At 36.6% G+C, this 19243-nt stretch overlaps 1 protein-coding gene across 2 annotated transcripts in view; it reads right to left on the reverse strand.

Annotated features, from left to right (window-relative positions):
• neto1l (neuropilin (NRP) and tolloid (TLL)-like 1, like) overlaps positions 1-19243 on the reverse strand; it is a 93874-nt gene that overhangs the window by 12491 nt on the left and 62140 nt on the right. For both annotated transcript variants that reach the window (XM_027170336.2, XM_027170326.2), the window contains exons 5-8: positions 15931-15972; positions 15702-15829; positions 10130-10358; positions 1365-1478 (exon numbers count right to left, since the gene is read on the reverse strand). In XM_027170336.2, the coding sequence (XP_027026137.2) occupies positions 1365-1478; positions 10130-10358; positions 15702-15829; positions 15931-15972 (513 nt within the window). The remainder of the gene's footprint in view (positions 1-1364; positions 1479-10129; positions 10359-15701; positions 15830-15930; positions 15973-19243) is intronic.

The raw sequence follows: 19243 nt of genomic DNA on the forward strand, positions 1-19243 counted from the left end.
ACTTTCTTTCCCATTTTGTTTTCCTTTATCTGGAATATCCTGCACAGGGTGCCATGCCATCACACACAAACACACTACAGACAATTTGGAGATTCCAATTAGCCAGCCATGTCTGTCTTATGACGGCAGTCAGAGGAAAATGTGTAGCAACGGATATAACATACAAACTCCACACTTGCAGGATGAAGGCAGGAATTCAACCCCTATCCCCAGAGATTAGAAACAAATTGGGTTTATCTTGCTCCGTTTATCTAGCTACAAAGTCTTATACATTTTGAATGATAGTAGGAACGAAAAAAAAAATCATTAAGAATATCATCATTTCTCTACCGTTCAGTACAACTAAAATTAAATGCTAAACGAACTTTTATTTCCCTGAAAGATAAACACTGCATCATGATCACTGAGCTGTCAATAAATTTTGAGTACCGCAACAAAAAACTGTGGAGTCTTCTCATGAAACTGGCGAGGAGAATACCCAATAAATGCAGAATTATCTTGGCAACAAACAGCAGAATCTTCTGGGCTAAAATCTCATTCACTACCCAGAAATCATAGGCTAACATCAGAGAAAAATACATCAGACTCCACAAAACATGTCTGTTTTTTGAGATTAGAGGGGAATAGGAAGCAGAAGCATATATGGAAAGTGGTGCACAAGGAACCAATCAGCAGAAAGAATGAAGGTTAATGGGAACAAGAAACAATGACTGTGGAGGGAAATGGAAGACAAAATGACAAATGGAATGCATTTTAATGCTGGTATTTTAGAGTGAGCTACAAATTCACATAACCCTTACGATACATGCATTCTAATCTGAAGCAATGAAGCAATGAATGTGATGAATGAATTTTTATTTGAATGTTACTCTTATTCCTGTTTAATTACTGCTGCGATTTTCATGAACGTCAGATCTAATGACTGAGACAATGTAGATAACGAGCCTCTGTGCTGTGATTGATAAGTGTTTCTCTCGTTCAGTGCAATTTGATCAAATTGAAATTATAAGCTATTTGTTCTAAGCTGGCAAATTTATTTATGTGTGTGTTTTGATTTTTTTTTTACTTAATTTAAATTTTTTCATTATTGGACTTTTTGTACTTGTCTTTTTGTACTTGTGGACAGCAAAGAAAGAATTTCATTGTGCTGGGAAACTTGTTTACTTACTGTGGATTTGACATGATAAAAAATCTTTTGGAGAAGCCAAACTAAACCCAGCAATAACATCCCTGTTCACACTCAAATCCTTAATTTTCTAGACTTAACCATTGGAACATTCACATTCTCAACTGGGTATTCTTAGTCCTTTACCTTGTGATTTAGTATGAGGATGTGTCATTTACAGACCAAAAGTAAGACTCACCTTTGCAGTGATTTTCGTCCCACGGATACACACAGTTCTGGATCCCATTACACACCAGTGAGTTGTTGATGCACATGTTACTGTGGCAGAAGAACATCTCAGCTTCACAAGGAGCTAGAAAAAACGACAAAGAATAGTGAATTAATTTTCACGCATTTAATTTTTTCTAGATTTTATAATAGTAGCACTAAAATGAGCAAATCTCTCTCTCTCTCTCTCTCTCTCTCTCTCTCTCTCTCTCTCTCTCTCTCTCTCTCTCTCTCTTTCTTATCATTTTTTCACTTACTACATAAATGCAGTCAGGAATGTGGGAGTCAGGAACTGGCTTATTGAATTGTCTGCATTCTTCTCAGTACTGCTCTTATGTTTCTGATTTGGCCACTATAGTCACACTGCCAGTATTGAACCTGTATCCTTAAGGTTCCTTAAGATGAATGTCAGTAATGTTTACTATAGTTGCCTACACTTGCCATATACTTCCTGCACTTTCATGCATTTATCCAATGAGCCAATCATGTGGAAGCAGTACAATGCAGACTCACTCGACAGTTAAGGACCAAACCTTTGGGTAAGCTTCTGCGCATGTATCTCATCTGAGATATGTGTTATATGAGTGATATACGATATGTGATTATCTGAGGATTATTTATTATATGAGGATCCCATGCTCTCATTGCCCTGGCCCGGGTTCGATTCCCGGGCAGGGCGCTAACCCAGCATCTGAAGAGTTAACTCTCAGTGACTGTCCTACTGTAGCCTGGATAAAAATGGGAGGGTTGTGGCATAAAACCTGAACCAAATACAATATGCAGACCATGTGATCTGTTGCGGAAACCCTGAACAGGGAGCATATTATTATAATATATATGATTATATGAGTTACTACATCTTTTTTTCTGGCAGTTCGAACTGATCTGGTCATTTTCCTGTTTAGCTCACACTGGAAAGGCTGGAAAGATGTAGTGTTACATCAAAATGTCAAAAGCACTGGGAAATGAAATGAATGCTAGATACTTCTTTTGCAAGGAGAGATTGTAGCGTGTGTCGATAAAAATTAATTTCACGAACATGCCTGTATAAAATGAGTTCCTTCTGGCTATAGGTGGTATTTATAAAAAATACCAAATATCCCACTCCTCTTTGCTCAGATTGGATGCTTCACTAATCCCATGTGATCCAACAAATGTTATTTCCACTGGACCTCCCAGCAATATGTTCTGACTAAAAGAGTTGGTTACTAACAAATGAGTAATTTGTTACATAGTGACATAGTCAGTAGTGTTGCTGCCTTACAACTCCAGGGTCCCTGATTTGATCCATCTGTCCAGAATTTCTGTTTTCTCCAAGTTCTCTGGCTTCCTCCCACCTTCCATTAACAATTGCAGGTGCATTACACATGATAATTTGCTTCTAGCTGTCAGAATTATGTAGAGGCAGGGGATGCAAGTGCAGATTTTACTGAAACAGTGTAACTCAAATGACCAAAAATGTGAAACACACACACACACACACACACACACACACACACACACACACACACACACACACACACACACACACACACACACACACACACACACAAACACGCAAACAAAGACAAAAGATTGACAATGAAACATATTTAAGTAGGACTTAAGCAGGTTTGCTGATTATGGGTAACCGAAATAGTGTGTGTGTGTGTTCTTCAATCGTGAATCAAATAGATTACATTTCGTGACCTATGTCACAAACTGCCTTGAGTCTGGGTTGGATATGGACATGTGATGTGCTAAAAATGATGGATAATGTAGTTCAGTGCTGATTCTGGCATAACCATGACACTAGGATTGAACACAACAGACTGGTGTCTTCTCCAGGGTATAATCCATTGAATGACTGACATTTCTTAGTAGAAGAAAGCATTTACTGAAGATTCAGGTTTAATTAATACAATATGATTATGTCGCTTTTAGCAGTGGTCGCAAAGTAGCTTAATAGGAATATATAAATTCAGAATATACTGTATGAGCTAGCCATAGGTCGTGGTGGTGAGGAAAAACTCCCTGAGATGATACTAGGAAGAAACAATTAGAGGATCCAGACTCACAAAGGATCCCATCCTCATCTGGGTGATGACACATAGTGTGATTATAAATAATTTCCTTCCTATGACTGTCTACTATATGGTCAAAATGTGCACTTGTGTTAACACCATGATTACAGTGCTGACATTTCTACTTATGTTTTAATAGTATTGTTTAAATGTATTAAATAAAACACCTTCAGGTTTAGGTTCCATGCTCACTTCATGCTCTGATCTGAACACAGATACAGATAGAAACATTTGGAGCAGTAAACAGATGCAAAAAATGGCATTGTGCTATACCTAGAATGTGTATCCAACACACTTAAAAGGTGCATTAGGTAAGAAGAAACGGTCTTTAATGCTTAAATGGGTGAATAAGATTGGAATGATTGTTTTTTGACATAATGAGCATGGCTCAATTTTAAGGATCGCCATGACATCACATTCAAGGATAAGTTTCTAAACTGTTTTTTTGTTAAGCTTTGTAATACACTCATTCCAGTGCAAAGGGAAAGTGGTAGCTCAGTGATTAATGTGTTGGACTATTAATTAGAAGCTTGTGAGTTGGAATCCCTGGTACACCCAGCTACCGCTTCCCTTGAACAAGGCCTTTAACCCTCATAAAAAATCAGATAAATGTAAGTTGCTCTGGATAAAAGCATCTGCCAAGTGCTGTAAATGTTCCAAGACAACGGCTTGCACTATGTTTAGATTTTTCATATTAATCATACTTGCCAAAATAATTTAAATACTGACTCATGTTGCACCCTTCGAAGAGTCTTTCAGAAAGTATTTTACAAATTCTGAGCCATGTTTTGATCACTTTTCCTCTGACTGTGTACTGATCTTTGCCTTCTTCTGTTTACCTGCGAGTTTTGGATGTTTCATGTGTTCCTGTTTGCCACACAGTGATTATTCACCTTGGTCTGTTTGACAACCTTGATATTTGGATAGTGGTTTGGATTTGTCTGCCAGCTGTGAATAAACATCTATTCAGGAACATTGGTTTAAATGTGCCTGCGATTCTTGGAGTTTTGATGATACTTAGACTCTTATACTGCACTGGTGCTAAAGGGCTGTCTTTACTGTTTGAATATAAATAAAACCTGGAGTCGATGCTGAAATCTTCATGGTGTACCATAAGTGTTTGCTTAATTAGAAAATGTCCCCTTCCACAGTGTTGATTGTCTGTCTGTTCATTTATAATAGATTTATTTACATACTGTAAACATCCAACAGGGCTTTCCTTCTACCTATAGATTTTGGACCTGAACGATTCTTCTTGACTTTGCTGTAAGATCACACTCTGCAGAGATTGAAACTGACAGCCCAGCACATCCTTCCTGTCAGTGTGAGGAAAGTCCAAAGGATCATCAGAGGCTCCAGCCAGCTGAGCCACAAACTGCTCTCACTGCTACCATTAGACAGAAAGTATTGCAAGCATCCTGATCCCACATCAGCAGGCTGTGCGGCAGCTTCTACTTCCAGGCCATCAGACTGTTGAACTGTAACTAATAACACCACCACAGTCACAACCCACTCTACTATCCATGCACAGCATTTTCGCACCTAATAATCTTTGCACCTAAACATTTATATTGTCATTTACAATGTCCTCTGACTGACAGATGAACTAACACCAGACTCTAACTGTCATGACTATTCTGCACAGTGTGCATTGTGTATTGAGTCTATACGTACTGTATGTTATATATTGTATATGATTTGCATACTTGTATTTCATACCGCACACCTACAGAGGAACGAACGCAAGATTTTCAGCACCTAAACACTTGTGGTTATGGAAAGTTTGATTTGATTTGTATCTGTCTATTTTTGAATGATTGCTGAAAATTAGACATCTTTGGTTTTGTCTTCCCTTTGAATCACTTTGTTTTGTGCTGCCCTTAAAAAAGCATCATGTATACATTCATTATGTATATAAGCATCTATCTATCTATCTATCTATCTATCTATCTATCTATCTATCTATCTATCTATCTATCTATCTATCTATCTATCTATCTATCTATCTATCTATCTATCTATCTATCTTCACCTGGGTTTTCAATATAACCCACATTTGACTACCTAATGAAAGCAGAATTTAAATGTCAGTAGAATTGAAATCTCTTTTCATCTATACCTAGAATGATCTTCAACTGATACAACTTACAAAAGCTTATTAGCAAACCAGCGTATATTATATCTGATGGTAAAATGTGTGCATGTCTGCAGTAGGGCACTAGGTAGGGTATATATTTTCAACTATGTGGCCATGCAGTCCCACACCGTCTGGTGGAAAATTGCTATTAGTCATGCTCCCTGAGCGTTCTAGTGCTTTCCTGCTCTGCCACATGCGAATCATCTCATTGAGTCAATCAGCTCATTAACACGCCATTCATCAGGACAAAGACGCAGAATTAGCAAACTCTAATGTTACAATTTTACTCTAATGAGCTGATGAGCTGTATCAGGTACGTTCGAGCAGGAAACACTCAGACGAGTGCAGGCAGGGGAACTAACGGAGCAGGATATGAGAGTTTGCTGCATTAAACATGTTCATTTACAGCAGATACTGAGTTTTGAAGAAGAATAAAAACACTATATTGAAAGAACTCCAAGGATGTAGTAAAGTATTGATGTTTTTGGTGCAGAGGAAGATAAAAATAACCGAGTAAATTAGAATGATTTATTGCTTTAGGTCTAACATGCTCATGGTTTTTAATTAGAAGATTCATCTCTTCACCATTTGGTGCTGTACAATAGCTCTCCGCTGAAAAACCCGGGAAGAACTCAAGAGTAACTTCTTTGGAATCTTATAATAAACTTAATATTACTAAAATGCTTAATACTCCATCTTCTTCTTCTTCTTCGTCTTCTTCTTCTTCTTCTTCTTCTTCTTCTTCTTCTTCTTCTTCTTCTTTTGTTTTTTTCACCACAGCGAATCATCTGTTCCACCTAACTTTATCCTCTGCATCCTCTACTCTCGCACCAATTACCTTCATGTACTCATTTAACACATTCATATATCTCCTCTTTGGCCTTCCTCTTGACCTCTTACCTGGCAGCTCCATCTCCAACATCCTTCTATCAATATAACCATCTCCTTCCTGTGTACATATCCAAACCATCTCAATCTATCCTCTCTGACCTTGTCCCCAAAACAGACAACCTAATCTGTCCCTCTGATGTGCTCATTCCAAATCCTGTCCATCCTCGTCACTCCTAAAGAGAACCTCAACATCCTCATCCATGCTATCTCCATCTCTGCCTCATATCTTTTCCTCACTGTTACAGTCTCTAACCCATAGAGCATAGCTGGTCTCACTACTGTCTTGTACACCGTCCCTTTTATTCTTGCTGACACTCTTTTTTCACACAACAATCCTGACAATTGAAAATGTATTATTATTATTATTATTATTATTATTATTATTATTATTATTAGTAGTAGTAGTAGTAGTAGTAGTAGTATGTTGTTGTTGTTGTTTTGTTAAATGAGATTTGATTTCCACCTAAATGGGTGATCTGACAAAAAAAAAAAAAAAAACATGTAATGTTTTATATATTGTCAGAAGTACACATTCCAAAAGTAATGTGTGATTTTTCACAAATTATTGCAGTACATTTTTAATTATTATAATATAATTATATTAAAAAACTCCAATATCCACAGTATCTCAGAAAAAACATTATGACACAACTATCGGTTCTACAATAATTCACAAGGACTTGCACAGCAAATGCTCTAGAATATCCATGACTAATAATAATTAAAAAAAGGCAAACGATTTTACTGTACCATATGTATTTTCAACAGACGTTTTTAAAATCAGGCCAACATTAGATGTGTCTGCCTTATAGCTGACAAGGTTACTGACAGATAGCATGCTAGACATAAATATAAATAATCAAACAGATACTTATAATAACATTTATTTCCAAAATTTATAAAATGATACCTAATGCAGGCTTTAAGCAATTCTGCCTGGGTTATGTTTAACTTTCCAATCATGTTAACTACCCGGTTCTGGCCCTAAAGAGCAGTCTAAATCTAAAAAACTTCCATGGTGGGACCACATCTAAAATCAGTAGCTGTATAGTCGCTCATATCAGGATGCTTTTATGCTCATAGATGAACAGCGCATCCAACCTGCATTTCCAATGCTCCACATAAAAAACAAAAAGCACGTTATGACACCAAGGATCAGAGAACTGAGCAGTGAGGGAGCAGTGGAGATTGACCCCTTGTGACCCCGACATGAGAAACAAAGCACTGAACTGACAGCTCGAAACACAAATCACTATACACACTGAAAACCTGACATGGTTCAGAAAGCCAGGCCAGGAATCTGATCTGCTCAAGCTGTGGCCTGTCAGAACTATAAACTATGCTGCCAGTGCCAAATGAATGCTTTATTTAGGAAGTTAGGAACATAATCATAGTCGAATGTTGAAAAAAACAACCATGAAACCATCTGAGCTAGATCTGCTTCCAACATCACATACAGGGAGAACAATCTAACTGCTGAAAATGAAGCTAGCATGCTGTGTATTACTGACTGCAGGCAGCAAGAAGACAGGACTAGTGTGCTGCGGCATTTCAATGTGGTGTAAATGAGTAATTTAGTAATGTAAATTAGTAATTTATCTAGCATTTGATCTGTATACTTTATGCTTCGTTTATATTCATGGCGTCAATGCAATTTAAAAAAAAAAGGTTTACTTCATGTATTTCAGACTATTTTTAAATTTTTTGGTTCGTTTTAAAATATACACAGTGTGAAGCCATATCAAATGAAAAATGCTATTGAACCAGATATATCAATAAAAACATATATGGACTAGGACAAAACCTTATTTTAGATATGAATCTGATTTATTTTGTCTTTGGCCTGAATGAATTTTTGTTTAGACAATCTATGAGGTCTTTTCACAATATTTAAGGGCATTTCATAGGCACAGTCACAGAAACACTCACAACTTCACACAGAACAGACAATTTAGAGATGATCAGCATAAAAAAAACTATATTCGTGTGGATGCATAAGCCGGTTTTTATTATTCTACAGGAAAAAACACCAAATATGTGGGAAGGATGCAAATGAAGAAGGATGGATGGAAAAAGTCAAGAAAAGAGTGAGTGCAGATTTATTCACTTTATCCACATGTAGGTGTGTGTGTGTGTGTGTGTGTGTGTGTGTGTGTGTGTGTGTGTGTGTGTGTGTGTGTGTGTGTGTGTGTGTGTGTGTGTGTGTGTGTGTATGGTTCATAACAGGTCGATTTAATATTGGATGGGTTTGGGTTTAAGAGTGTGTGTGTCTGTGTTTGCATTTGTGTGGAGGTGAGAGGGAGGGAAGGAAGGAAGGAAGGAAGGAAGGGAGGAAAGGAGGGAGGAAGGAAGAAAGGAAGAAAAAAAGGAAGGAAGGAGGGAAAGAAGGAAGGAAGCAGAATAATTAAACTTCCAGTCATTAATTGAATTAGGCTCTTAGACCCTGAAGCTTGTAAATACACATACTGCTCCTCCTCATCAACATCATCTGTTACTGTTTGTGTTGGTCTGCACACTTTGGCAAAGTTTTGAAGGTCATAAATCCTATTAAGGCTCACCCAAATTAGCCAAGCAAGTGAAAGCTTGGGCTTAAGAATCAATGCTACCTAACACTCGCAAAATAGCAAAAAAGGAGTAGAATTTCTGGTGAGTGAACCATGTCCCTGAGATACCATGGGATCTTACTCAAAAGACAAAAAGGCATGAATGCCACTGTATTGATCTTTGAAAGCAAAGGAGGATCTCAGAAAGCTCTTTGTTTATCAATCAATCTATTTCCCGTGGTCAGGAGCCGTGGATGACTAAAAGAATATGATTGTGATTACATTCAGCAGAATTGGGGTTCATCTTAACCCTAGAAGTATGACAATCCAGGAGAATATTGGAGTCCAGGAGAATATTCACTGCTGTTTTGGCACTTATAAGGATGCTCTCTCTTCAGGTACTGAGGTATATCGGGCATGTCTCATTGGTGTAGGCAAGACCCAGGACCAGCTGGAGCGATTATATCTCCAGTTGACTTGGGGACATCTGGAATTTACCCAAAAGAGCTGAAAAATGTGGCTGGGAATTGAGAAGTCTGGGCTGACCTTTTCAGCTTCTTGCCAACTCAACCCCGACCAGGAAAAATGGAAAGAAAAATAATGAATGATTTTCTGAGGAATCTGAGGATTCAGAGGATCTGAGGATTTTCTCCCTTATTCCTACATCCCTACACTGTTGTCTAGAATATCATCCACAATCAGTGGCCACACTTACAAATATGTATAATTTACAGATTAAAAAAAAAGAAGTACTGTAAAGTAAGAGTTAAAGTTAAAGTTAGTGGTTCTTTAACATGAAGAATGTGTGTGGCTGATTTTCCAGCATGTTCCATGACATTGCTGAAACATTTATGTTGACCATGCAGCAACACTAGTAAAAAAACATTGGTTTCTGGAGATCTTTATAGCAGCAGCCATGATTACAGACACACACAAAACAGAACCATTAGATTTGATCATTACAACTGAGTTCCAGGCTTCAGCATCTAATTGCTGATGAGTGTGAAATGATAGTGTGTTTTAATGGGAAAATCAAAAAAACAGATTGTAGGTTAAGCACTTAGATGCTGTGTGTGTGATTGTCTGTGTGTGTGTGTCTTACGCTCTTTAAACGTGGTGTAGAGAATGCGGAAACGACTGCGGCGACTGTGCTCGTCGGCCCACATCCGCACGACACCCAGTGCCGTTCTCAATGTCACGTCACTAGCCACCGTGCTGCAGAATTTACACTTCAGATCCTCAACCGAGCCGCTGCCATCGTACACAGCTACAAAATTTCGCTTGCACTCATTTGAATTCTGCATCTCATAGTCCAGGAACCGCAGGTAGATCTGAACAAAGAGAAAGAAAGAAAGAAAGAAAGAAAGAAAGAAAGAAAGAAAGAAAGAAAGAAAGAAAGAGAGGGAAAGAGATATTACATACTGTATATTTACACTAAATAATTTCTGTATTCTGGTGGTATTAGAAATACTTATCCAACTAGGTTAAACACTTGCAAATAAATTATTGAAAGATCTAAACTGACAGAGTGTGCAATAATAACGAAATCTATTGTGTATCGCTAACTATCAGCCTTTTTGAAGACACATAAACTGTCTCTTCATCCTTTTAGTTTCATCACTGCAAATATTAAATTCATTGCTTTAATGCATCTTAACCAGCTAACAGTTTCAACACAAACCTGCTGTTAGATGACACCATTGCATGATGACCCCTACCTCCTAAACACTTTTCTCTACAGCAGTTAGAGTTAAAAACAGTGAGTAGTCCACACTCAAGCATTACCAGCTAATGGAGTATTCGAACTCCTATAGAGAAGTGTGTGTTGCACAGAGGCAGACAGTCATAGACAGGTCAATGGTCCTACTGGTGAGATGCTGATCCATTTTCATAGTGATTTCTAAGGGGGAGTAAAGCACTTCAGCCATATAAAAGCTAAATTAGGAACTTGTCAATGTTGGAGAGAAGATTTCATTAACAAATGACATTTTACTAACAAATCTGTCATATAACACTAAAACTGAGAATTGGGAAAAGTGTAAAGTGAATTTGATTTTAACAACATCCATTGTCAAAAAGCAGCTTGACAGAAATCCCAAATTGGTTTTCTATCCAAAGCTTGAACATGAATTGGATGTCAAAGGTTTTACTGGAATTTGGAGTACCATAATACTGTATATAAGGAGAAAACAGAGTGCTTATTAACCACATCCATTTGTTCTGTGATATGATTTTCTCTTTGTGCAGTCTTGTTGAAAATACAGTTCTTAGAGCTTCTCTAGGCAAAATGGTAATGCAATCCTGGGAAACCTACTGACCAGTTTTTAAACATATTCTTCTTAGGTTCTTGATAAAAAGCAGTTATAAGAGCTGCTTCTGGAAGCCAGTATGCTGCCATGTGTTGTGCTTTGTTTCAGGGTGATGAGACATTGTTCTACTTCTTTGCCATCAGGTGGTTGGATAAACACATGTTGCCTTGTGCCACTTTGTCCTTATTGGACTTTAAAATGAAAGGCACAGCACTGAATAAGGAATCCTTTGTGCTCTGAGGAAGCGCTTTCATTCTTTTCGGATTGAGCAACTGCCAGTCGGTTGTAAGACTGTGACACAGTGTAGTTTTTGTAGTTGGTTAATGAGAATTTGTGAGTTGTTTTTTGCCATAGTGAGGGTCTCCAGAGTTCACTGAAACCGGCTGCATCCATGTGAGAGGAGAAATATTTCATCATAAGCAGTAAACATATAGATGCAGTTGCAGGATAAACTTTTATTAAAACTACAAAAAGCAGACAAACCAAAAGGACAAGGCAACTATCCAAGTGAGGGAAAGGCAGAAATTCTAAAGCCAGTGTCTAACAAGCATAAACAAGGCAAGGCATTGTAGGTTATGAGGAAAATAAACAACATTACTAAGCAGGAAACCTGAAAGACTCACAGGCAAATGCTATTCTGCAAATGAGACTCTGCAAAGCCAGAAATTCTGGGGTCTTGAAAGGGAGTTTGTGTGATTTAGTACAGCGGCGTCTCTTTATCCGACTGTAACAGGATAGTTTTGGTATTTGGGCTAGTTTAGTTAAAGAGGTTTGGTTAAAGTGTGACTTGCTGAGGATGATGTCAGTTGGAGTTTGTTGTGGGTGCACACACAGTCATAACAGCCAAAAGTGACAGTGGCAATGAAAAACTCCCTGAGATGACACAAAGCCTCTTGAGAAGTGATCCTACAGTAAACTCTTCTGTATGCAGCTACAGTATAAAGGATTTTGTTTAAAGGATATAATCTGCAGTTGTGAATGTACAGTTTTGGGCTTTGTTAAAATAAATGAGAAAGCAAACAAACCTACAGGTTCAGACGGTTCTCAAAAACCATTAATGGGCAACAGGTCAAGTTGTTGGCAATTGGTGAAAAGCTAAAAACTAAAACTCCAAGCCAAAGTACAATTAGAATTGGATAATTAGGCAAGCAAATATAAGGCTCACTAACATCATGGTCTAGACAGCTGGAGCAAAATGTAATGACTGTGATTCCAGGTGCTAAGGCTGAACAGATGTGCATGATCAGAAGTCCTGGGTAGGTAGTTTGTGGATTTTGTGATATGATTAATGTAGTTGATTGTTGTTCTATGAGCAGACACAAAAGATTTAATGACAGTGTGTGTTTGTGTGTGCGTGTGTATGGACCAACGTGCTTTGTAGAAGCTTCTTCATGAAATGAAACCATTCCAGAAACCTCACCATTGTGTTTCTCTGTGTCCTCAACATGCCACACATACACATGCCATCAGCAAGATTAATGAGCTGGAGATCCAACACTGCATGTCATTAACAATCTGAATGTAAAATTGTGTGGGTGTTGCAAAGTAACTGGGTGTTTTGGATTTGAATGGATCTATAATGAAGATTATGTAATGCCAATATCATTCCTAAATTGCTGGAAAACAACACTTTCCACTTTGTCATTTTAAATATGGCTAAACATGTTAGATTAATTGTTATTGGCAAAAATGATACTAATTAAATTGTTCCTGGGACACAGTAGACACACCTGGTTCATTTAGTTTCATATCCATCCAGTGATGAATGAATTCAACTGGCACCTAAACCTGAAATGATTTCAGGAATTAGTCATCTATAAAAAAAATCTCATTATGTTTCACTAAAGTAAAGGACTTAATAAATTGATATTATGATATATAATCCTCATAAAACATTTATTTATCCTTATTTTATTTAAAGGCCTTATTGAATTTAGGACAAATTTATGTATACCTCTTTTTTTATTTTTTCTTAAAATGGTTACAAATTGCAAAAAAAAAAAAAATGCAGTGTGTTCAACACATCAACCCAAATCACGACATATTTTTAAATTTTGCCTTCACTATCACATTCTCCAGACTGAGATTTAAAGTCTGTGAATGCTGAAAATGACAAATGATATAGTCTGAAACAGAGAATAAAAGTTAATAGTTATATATAACTATATATAATATTCTAACTTTATATATTGTAATGAGTCTGTCTGTGTTTTTGCCCTGTTTCTGTCTGCTGTCTTGCCCTGCTGTTAATTGTTTGCTCCGCCCACTAATTTGTCACCATGGACACTAATTGCTCTCAATCCTTTCCCCAGGTGTGTTGTCTTAGTCTCTGATTGTCTCCGCTTTGTGATTGGTTCCTGTTTGCTATATCTACTTTGTTTGTTCACTTCCCTGGTGTTAGTCGTTGTTGCTGTTGGTATGTTGTGTGTTTCTGTTCGATGGTCCCATTGCCTGTTTGTTCTGCCTTCTGTTGCCTGCCTGACTGTTTTTCTGTTTCGTGTGTTGGCTGATTAAAACTTTAAAAACTGCATTTGGATCCTCACTCGCCTTTGTCCTGCCATGACATATATATATATAATAAACTGGTCATTTTAAATTATTGCATTTCAAACTACAACTATTTGTGCCTGGGTTATTCTAATCTCCAGGTAAACAGAATCCTGGGTTATCTAGTTTGACATACTTCCCATACTTTAGCTGGGGTGAACAATAAATCCTGGCTATACATAAGCTCACATTTCACACTGTACATTACTTAAACCCTGCATTAACTGTCTTATTTGCACCTATGTGCTGTCAACAACCATGAATGGATAAATACTGCACATGAATGCTTTAAATAATGGCTTGGTTTTATGCTTTTGCAGTGACAAAATGTCTCCTTTTCACTCCAATACAGACAAAAAAGCAGGAGCTTTTACAGGTAATGAATAAAACATAAGGAAAAGGTCAGAAAAACAGGAACATGCAAAAATACTGGAACATAGAAATACATTGGTGAAAGTCCAAACCGTAATCCAAGGGAAAGACAAAGTTCAGTCTGGGGCAAAAAAGCTATTTCTAAGAACAAAAGCAAGCCAAAAACTGGAGAACACAGTGGAAATCCAGAAGCATAGTAACATCATAAACAGGAAAAAATAATAGTAAAAATACACAGGTAAAATAGTGCTCAATACAAAATATGGTAATTGTGAAGGTGGGAGTGCCCTTGGCTGTTGGATGTTGTAGTCCGTATCAGCCATATTTGTCGGCTGCTCCAAAACTAAATTTGCGACGTTGTCCATGGGGACACTGGGGTTTAACTCCCTTTCTTGCTACTTGTGATACTGAATGAGACTCTGTGCAATTGAAAACACTATGGCCATGATTTACTGTAATTAAAATAAAGTGTTGTTTTGCACATGCAGGTATATGACAAAGAAAATTTGTGTAAATTCTGTTATGTGCAAAGTACAACATCTACGTTGTATGTGCTCTTTGTTCCAGATATCTTTGGTGCGCTCAGATCAACTCAGAGCATTTCCTTTCTCTTTTGAATTAATGTTGTTCTTTTTTTTTCCTGTTGTGATTTTTGGTTTGGCTGCCGATTTTCTGGTTTTCTGTAATGCTTTTGTTTTGTTAATGTGTTTCTATACTTACCAGCAACCATATCAAATGGAAGAAAAATTCTATATTTGGAAATGTATCCATATTAATACAGACAAGGTATGATATTAGAATTAAGCATCACCACCTTCATGTCTGCTTCATGGCCTTGTTTACTTGAATACACTCTAATTAGCCTTCTGAGCTACAGCTTTTTAATTAGCTTGCTTCTTCCCACCACTGGTCTGGAATACATTAGCGTTGGACGTCTGTCATTGAGAAAGCAACCTTTAGGGCCATGTTGCTGTGTGTGTGTGTGTGTGTGTGTGTGTGTGTGTGTGTGTGTATCTGTGCATGTACAAGATTGTCATGCTCCTCACGTCTCTTCTGTGCTAATTTGCTGATGTTCCAGCTAGCTTAGAGGAGGATGAGAGATCTGTGTACAATATGAAGTACTGAAGCCATTCACATCTGAAAGACTTTGAAAGCTTCAAAGTAGAACATTCCCTCTCTTCCTTTTCTTTATGCCTTCAATCCCTCGATCAGCAGCTAAATCAAACTAAAGAGGCTTCATGGTGCAATGCGTAGGTGCTTAGATTAACAGAAATTTGAGTGTTTGACAATACAACACTGCTCTAAAGCAGGAGTGAATAAGAATTTGATTTGTAATTAAGCATTTTATATAGACTTATTTAAAGTAAAATTGGGATAATTTAAAACACTATGTGTATTTCGTTCTTGTATAAAGATTTATAGCTAATAAAAAGAAGCAGCACTAACCTTAGAGCGAGGAGGAGCTCGGATGAACCACTTGCAGTCCACTGCCTCCGTCTGTGAAGCTTTACCATCCCTGATGATCTGTTGTGATTCAATGATGCCTTCGGGTCCAGTCATCTCAAACTCACATGCTATAGAATGAAAGAAAGAGAGAGGTTTGTTTTCGAAGAGCTAAAAGAATGAGCTCTATGAGCCGGAGGGCTGTGAGATGAGAATGAAAAGTGATACACACCGGAAAGAGGCTTGGGGATTCCCATGTCTTTAAAGTCAGGATCTAAAAGACAAGAAAATACAATATTTTTCAATAATTATGTCTAATTAAGCACCTACTTCAATTCTGTAAGATTACAGGTAAACAATTAATCACATTTAAATTCACGTCATGAAGAATAATTGATAGTTATAGTTAATGTTAGAGATCAGTATTTGTTTTTTAACCTCAGTTGTGTCAAAGACTTTCTTTCTTTCTTTCTTAATTTATTTATTTTAGTGAAATAATATGTAAATCATTATAATAATATGTAAATCAAGTTATCTATCTAAAGATCAATCTTACTGTGACTCACATTTTTGTACAATTGAAAGTATCCCAAAATGTCCTTGCAAAAAAGTGTTTGTGTTTACTTAAAATAATACAATAATAAAAATTCAATCAAACGTAAAAAAAAAAAAATTATTGTGATCACTGATTATAATATTGAGTAACAGTAAAGAGTAATTATTGTGTTTCTGCTTGACTGAAGGCTGTCAAATTACAGATGATCATTTATGTCCTTAGCTAATGCAATTTAGTACTACAATTTATCATCCTGAAAGATTTTGAAGGTGCACAAAACAAGAGATTATGTGCTTGAGAACCTGTGAGGAAGCAGAAAATTGAATTAAAGAATTTCCTTTTAATTTATAAACATTTTCCACATTGTCTGGAGCATAGGATGTACCATGTGCAAAGTGTAGTATTTGGAGGAAACTTGAAGCTAACATAATAGCGAATAACTCATATCCACACTGACAGATGTTAACATCATCCTACTGATTGGATGTGTTCTAGGAACAGAAGTGCCAACAATACTAACAAGAAAATTCTAACAAGCATAGAGAGAGAGAGAGAGAGAGAGAGAGAGAGAGAGAGAGAGAGAGAGAGAGAGAGAGAGAGAGAGAATTACACATCTCAGTAAAACAGTAAAAACATTAGCATATGATATTAGCATATATTAGATATGATCTACTAGGTTCGACCAAATGTTTTCCACAAATGTGACCCATAGAAGAGGCAAATTGTTGGGTTTTACATCCTGCGCCATTTCCCCTGACCATTTCATTATCTAAAAATTGCAGATAAAGTTAATTTTTTTCTGTGTTTTATGTATCGTTGAATCATAAACTGTTTGTGGCTGTGAGGTGAATTGAAATTGCAGTGAAAACACTAACAAACCTTTTTATGCTTGGTGAGTTGCACCTTTTTAAAGATAAAGTTAAAGATAAAGGGCAGATCTGTTCTGTCAGAAATGAGCTAAATCTACTGTATAGTGTTACTGCAAACTTATCTGTGAAAGAATATTGTTACAGACCTACTGTAGATGTGCATTTAAAAACAACTAGTTGTACCTTTAACGTGTTATTTAGTGAGTAGCAGCTGACAGCCAGTGAAACTGAAAATGGTACCTTTAGAAATATGGTTTTATTCATTTTTTTTTATGCAGTGAGAGAAAGCAGGGAATTTGTGTGTAATGTGATTTAATAGGGTTAATCCAAAAATCCTAGTTTACTGGGGCTCACTACACAGGCAGACATAACAAATTAGAGTCATGCATAAACATAAGGCTTAGAAAAGCACAATAGCAGTTAAACCAGACTTTACAAAAAACATTCAGTGTACACAGACAAAATAATCTATGCCCAGGTGGTCACAATCAGGTAACATACAAATCAAGTAACAGGACAAACAAAGGAATAGCACAAAAGCACATGGCAATGTAATCAAAAAAATGACATCAGAGCAGATCAGAGCCCAGATCAGTATTAATAAAGATTCTATAAATTATCTCAGAAAGCTACTAACTAGGAATCTTAGCTGAAGCGTAATTCAGGATCAATCTCAGAGCAACTCTGAATATGGAAAATAACTCTGTTACTAGGTATGACACAATCATTTGAAGACTATGATTGGTTGTCCAAAAAAAAAAAAAAAAAATTAAATAGAAGCACTTTTAAAGTATTTTGAATGGTTGAATATAAGCCTTTACATTGTCTCTATGTTAAGATACTATCATGTAGGGATTACGTTCGTGACCGATCATATTAGAGATGCGCTAACATCTGTATGTTACAAATGTAATAACAAATGATATGTAAATGTAAACACCTCTGAAACAGAGTAGAAATGATATATTTCCAAATTATATAATTTCTTCCGATATGGTGTTGTAGAAATTAGGTCTAATATTATTGGTCACAAAAAAAAAAACCCTACCCAATCTAATCTGTAGCATTTTCTTAACTGATTATTAATCCATTATTAAATATTGTATGCAATACATTTCTTCTCCCTCTTCACCTTTTGGCCATTTCCTCCTCCGCTAAAGCCTTTTAAAGGTCTTCCTCACAACTCCTAACACATTTTTTAAGTTCTTTTTTAGAGCTCTTTTAAGATTTAAGATGTGAATAACTTTTATGTTTACTAGAACATAACTCTCTTTAATTTTATGGCAAAATAATGTTTTTAGAATTTCGTCACTAGGAGTAACTGCGCTAAGAATTTTCATGAATACAGGCCCTGAACTGCAACATGACAGGACTGTCAGAATCAAACAATGAGCTAATTCTAAACAAATTCTTATAATTCAATAATAACTATCTGAACCTCAGTGAATTTTTATTCAATTATAGTTACTGTAATTCATAGTAAACAGTTTTTGGTTTAAAAGACACTTTTTGCATACAAGATCTACTACAGGTTTATTAAAACACTATTCAAGTCAAGTGAAGTTTTTACTGTCATTTCAACTAGCTCTTGCAGTACACAGTGAAATAAAACAACTTTCCTTCAGCATCATGATGCTATATAAGCCGCAGAAGTACATTAAACTACACAGAACTAAGAACACTACACAGTACTACATAAAGTCTACATGTTCTTAAACATTTTGAACAATGACCCTAGCGGTTTGATGTAGGAAACTGGACTGTCATTAGGGGTCAGTAGAGGTCTGTCACTAGGCAACTGACAGAGATTTTCACATCACTACATTTCTAGCTCACCAGCGCTAAATGTCTTTACTGAAGGCTAGAATTGACAACGATGATATTTTACAGAATACTATATTTGAGGGTTCAAACATTTCACTTTTCTTTTTTATTTTACTTGTTTAAAGGAAAATAAAATTGTTGATGTAAAAGATCAGCAACAGCAAAACAGGGGCACCATTGTAGGCGACTTAGACAAATTTATGCAAAATCCACAACGATGCTATTGCATCCTTGTTCCTTATTTTTAGTTTATGTGATATGAGCACATAGTATAGTGCCTACTAGTTTATTGATAA

The sequence above is a fragment of the Tachysurus fulvidraco genome, chromosome 25 (assembly GCF_022655615.1).
Source record: "Tachysurus fulvidraco isolate hzauxx_2018 chromosome 25, HZAU_PFXX_2.0, whole genome shotgun sequence".
Classification (NCBI taxonomy): Eukaryota; Metazoa; Chordata; class Actinopteri; order Siluriformes; family Bagridae; genus Tachysurus; species Tachysurus fulvidraco.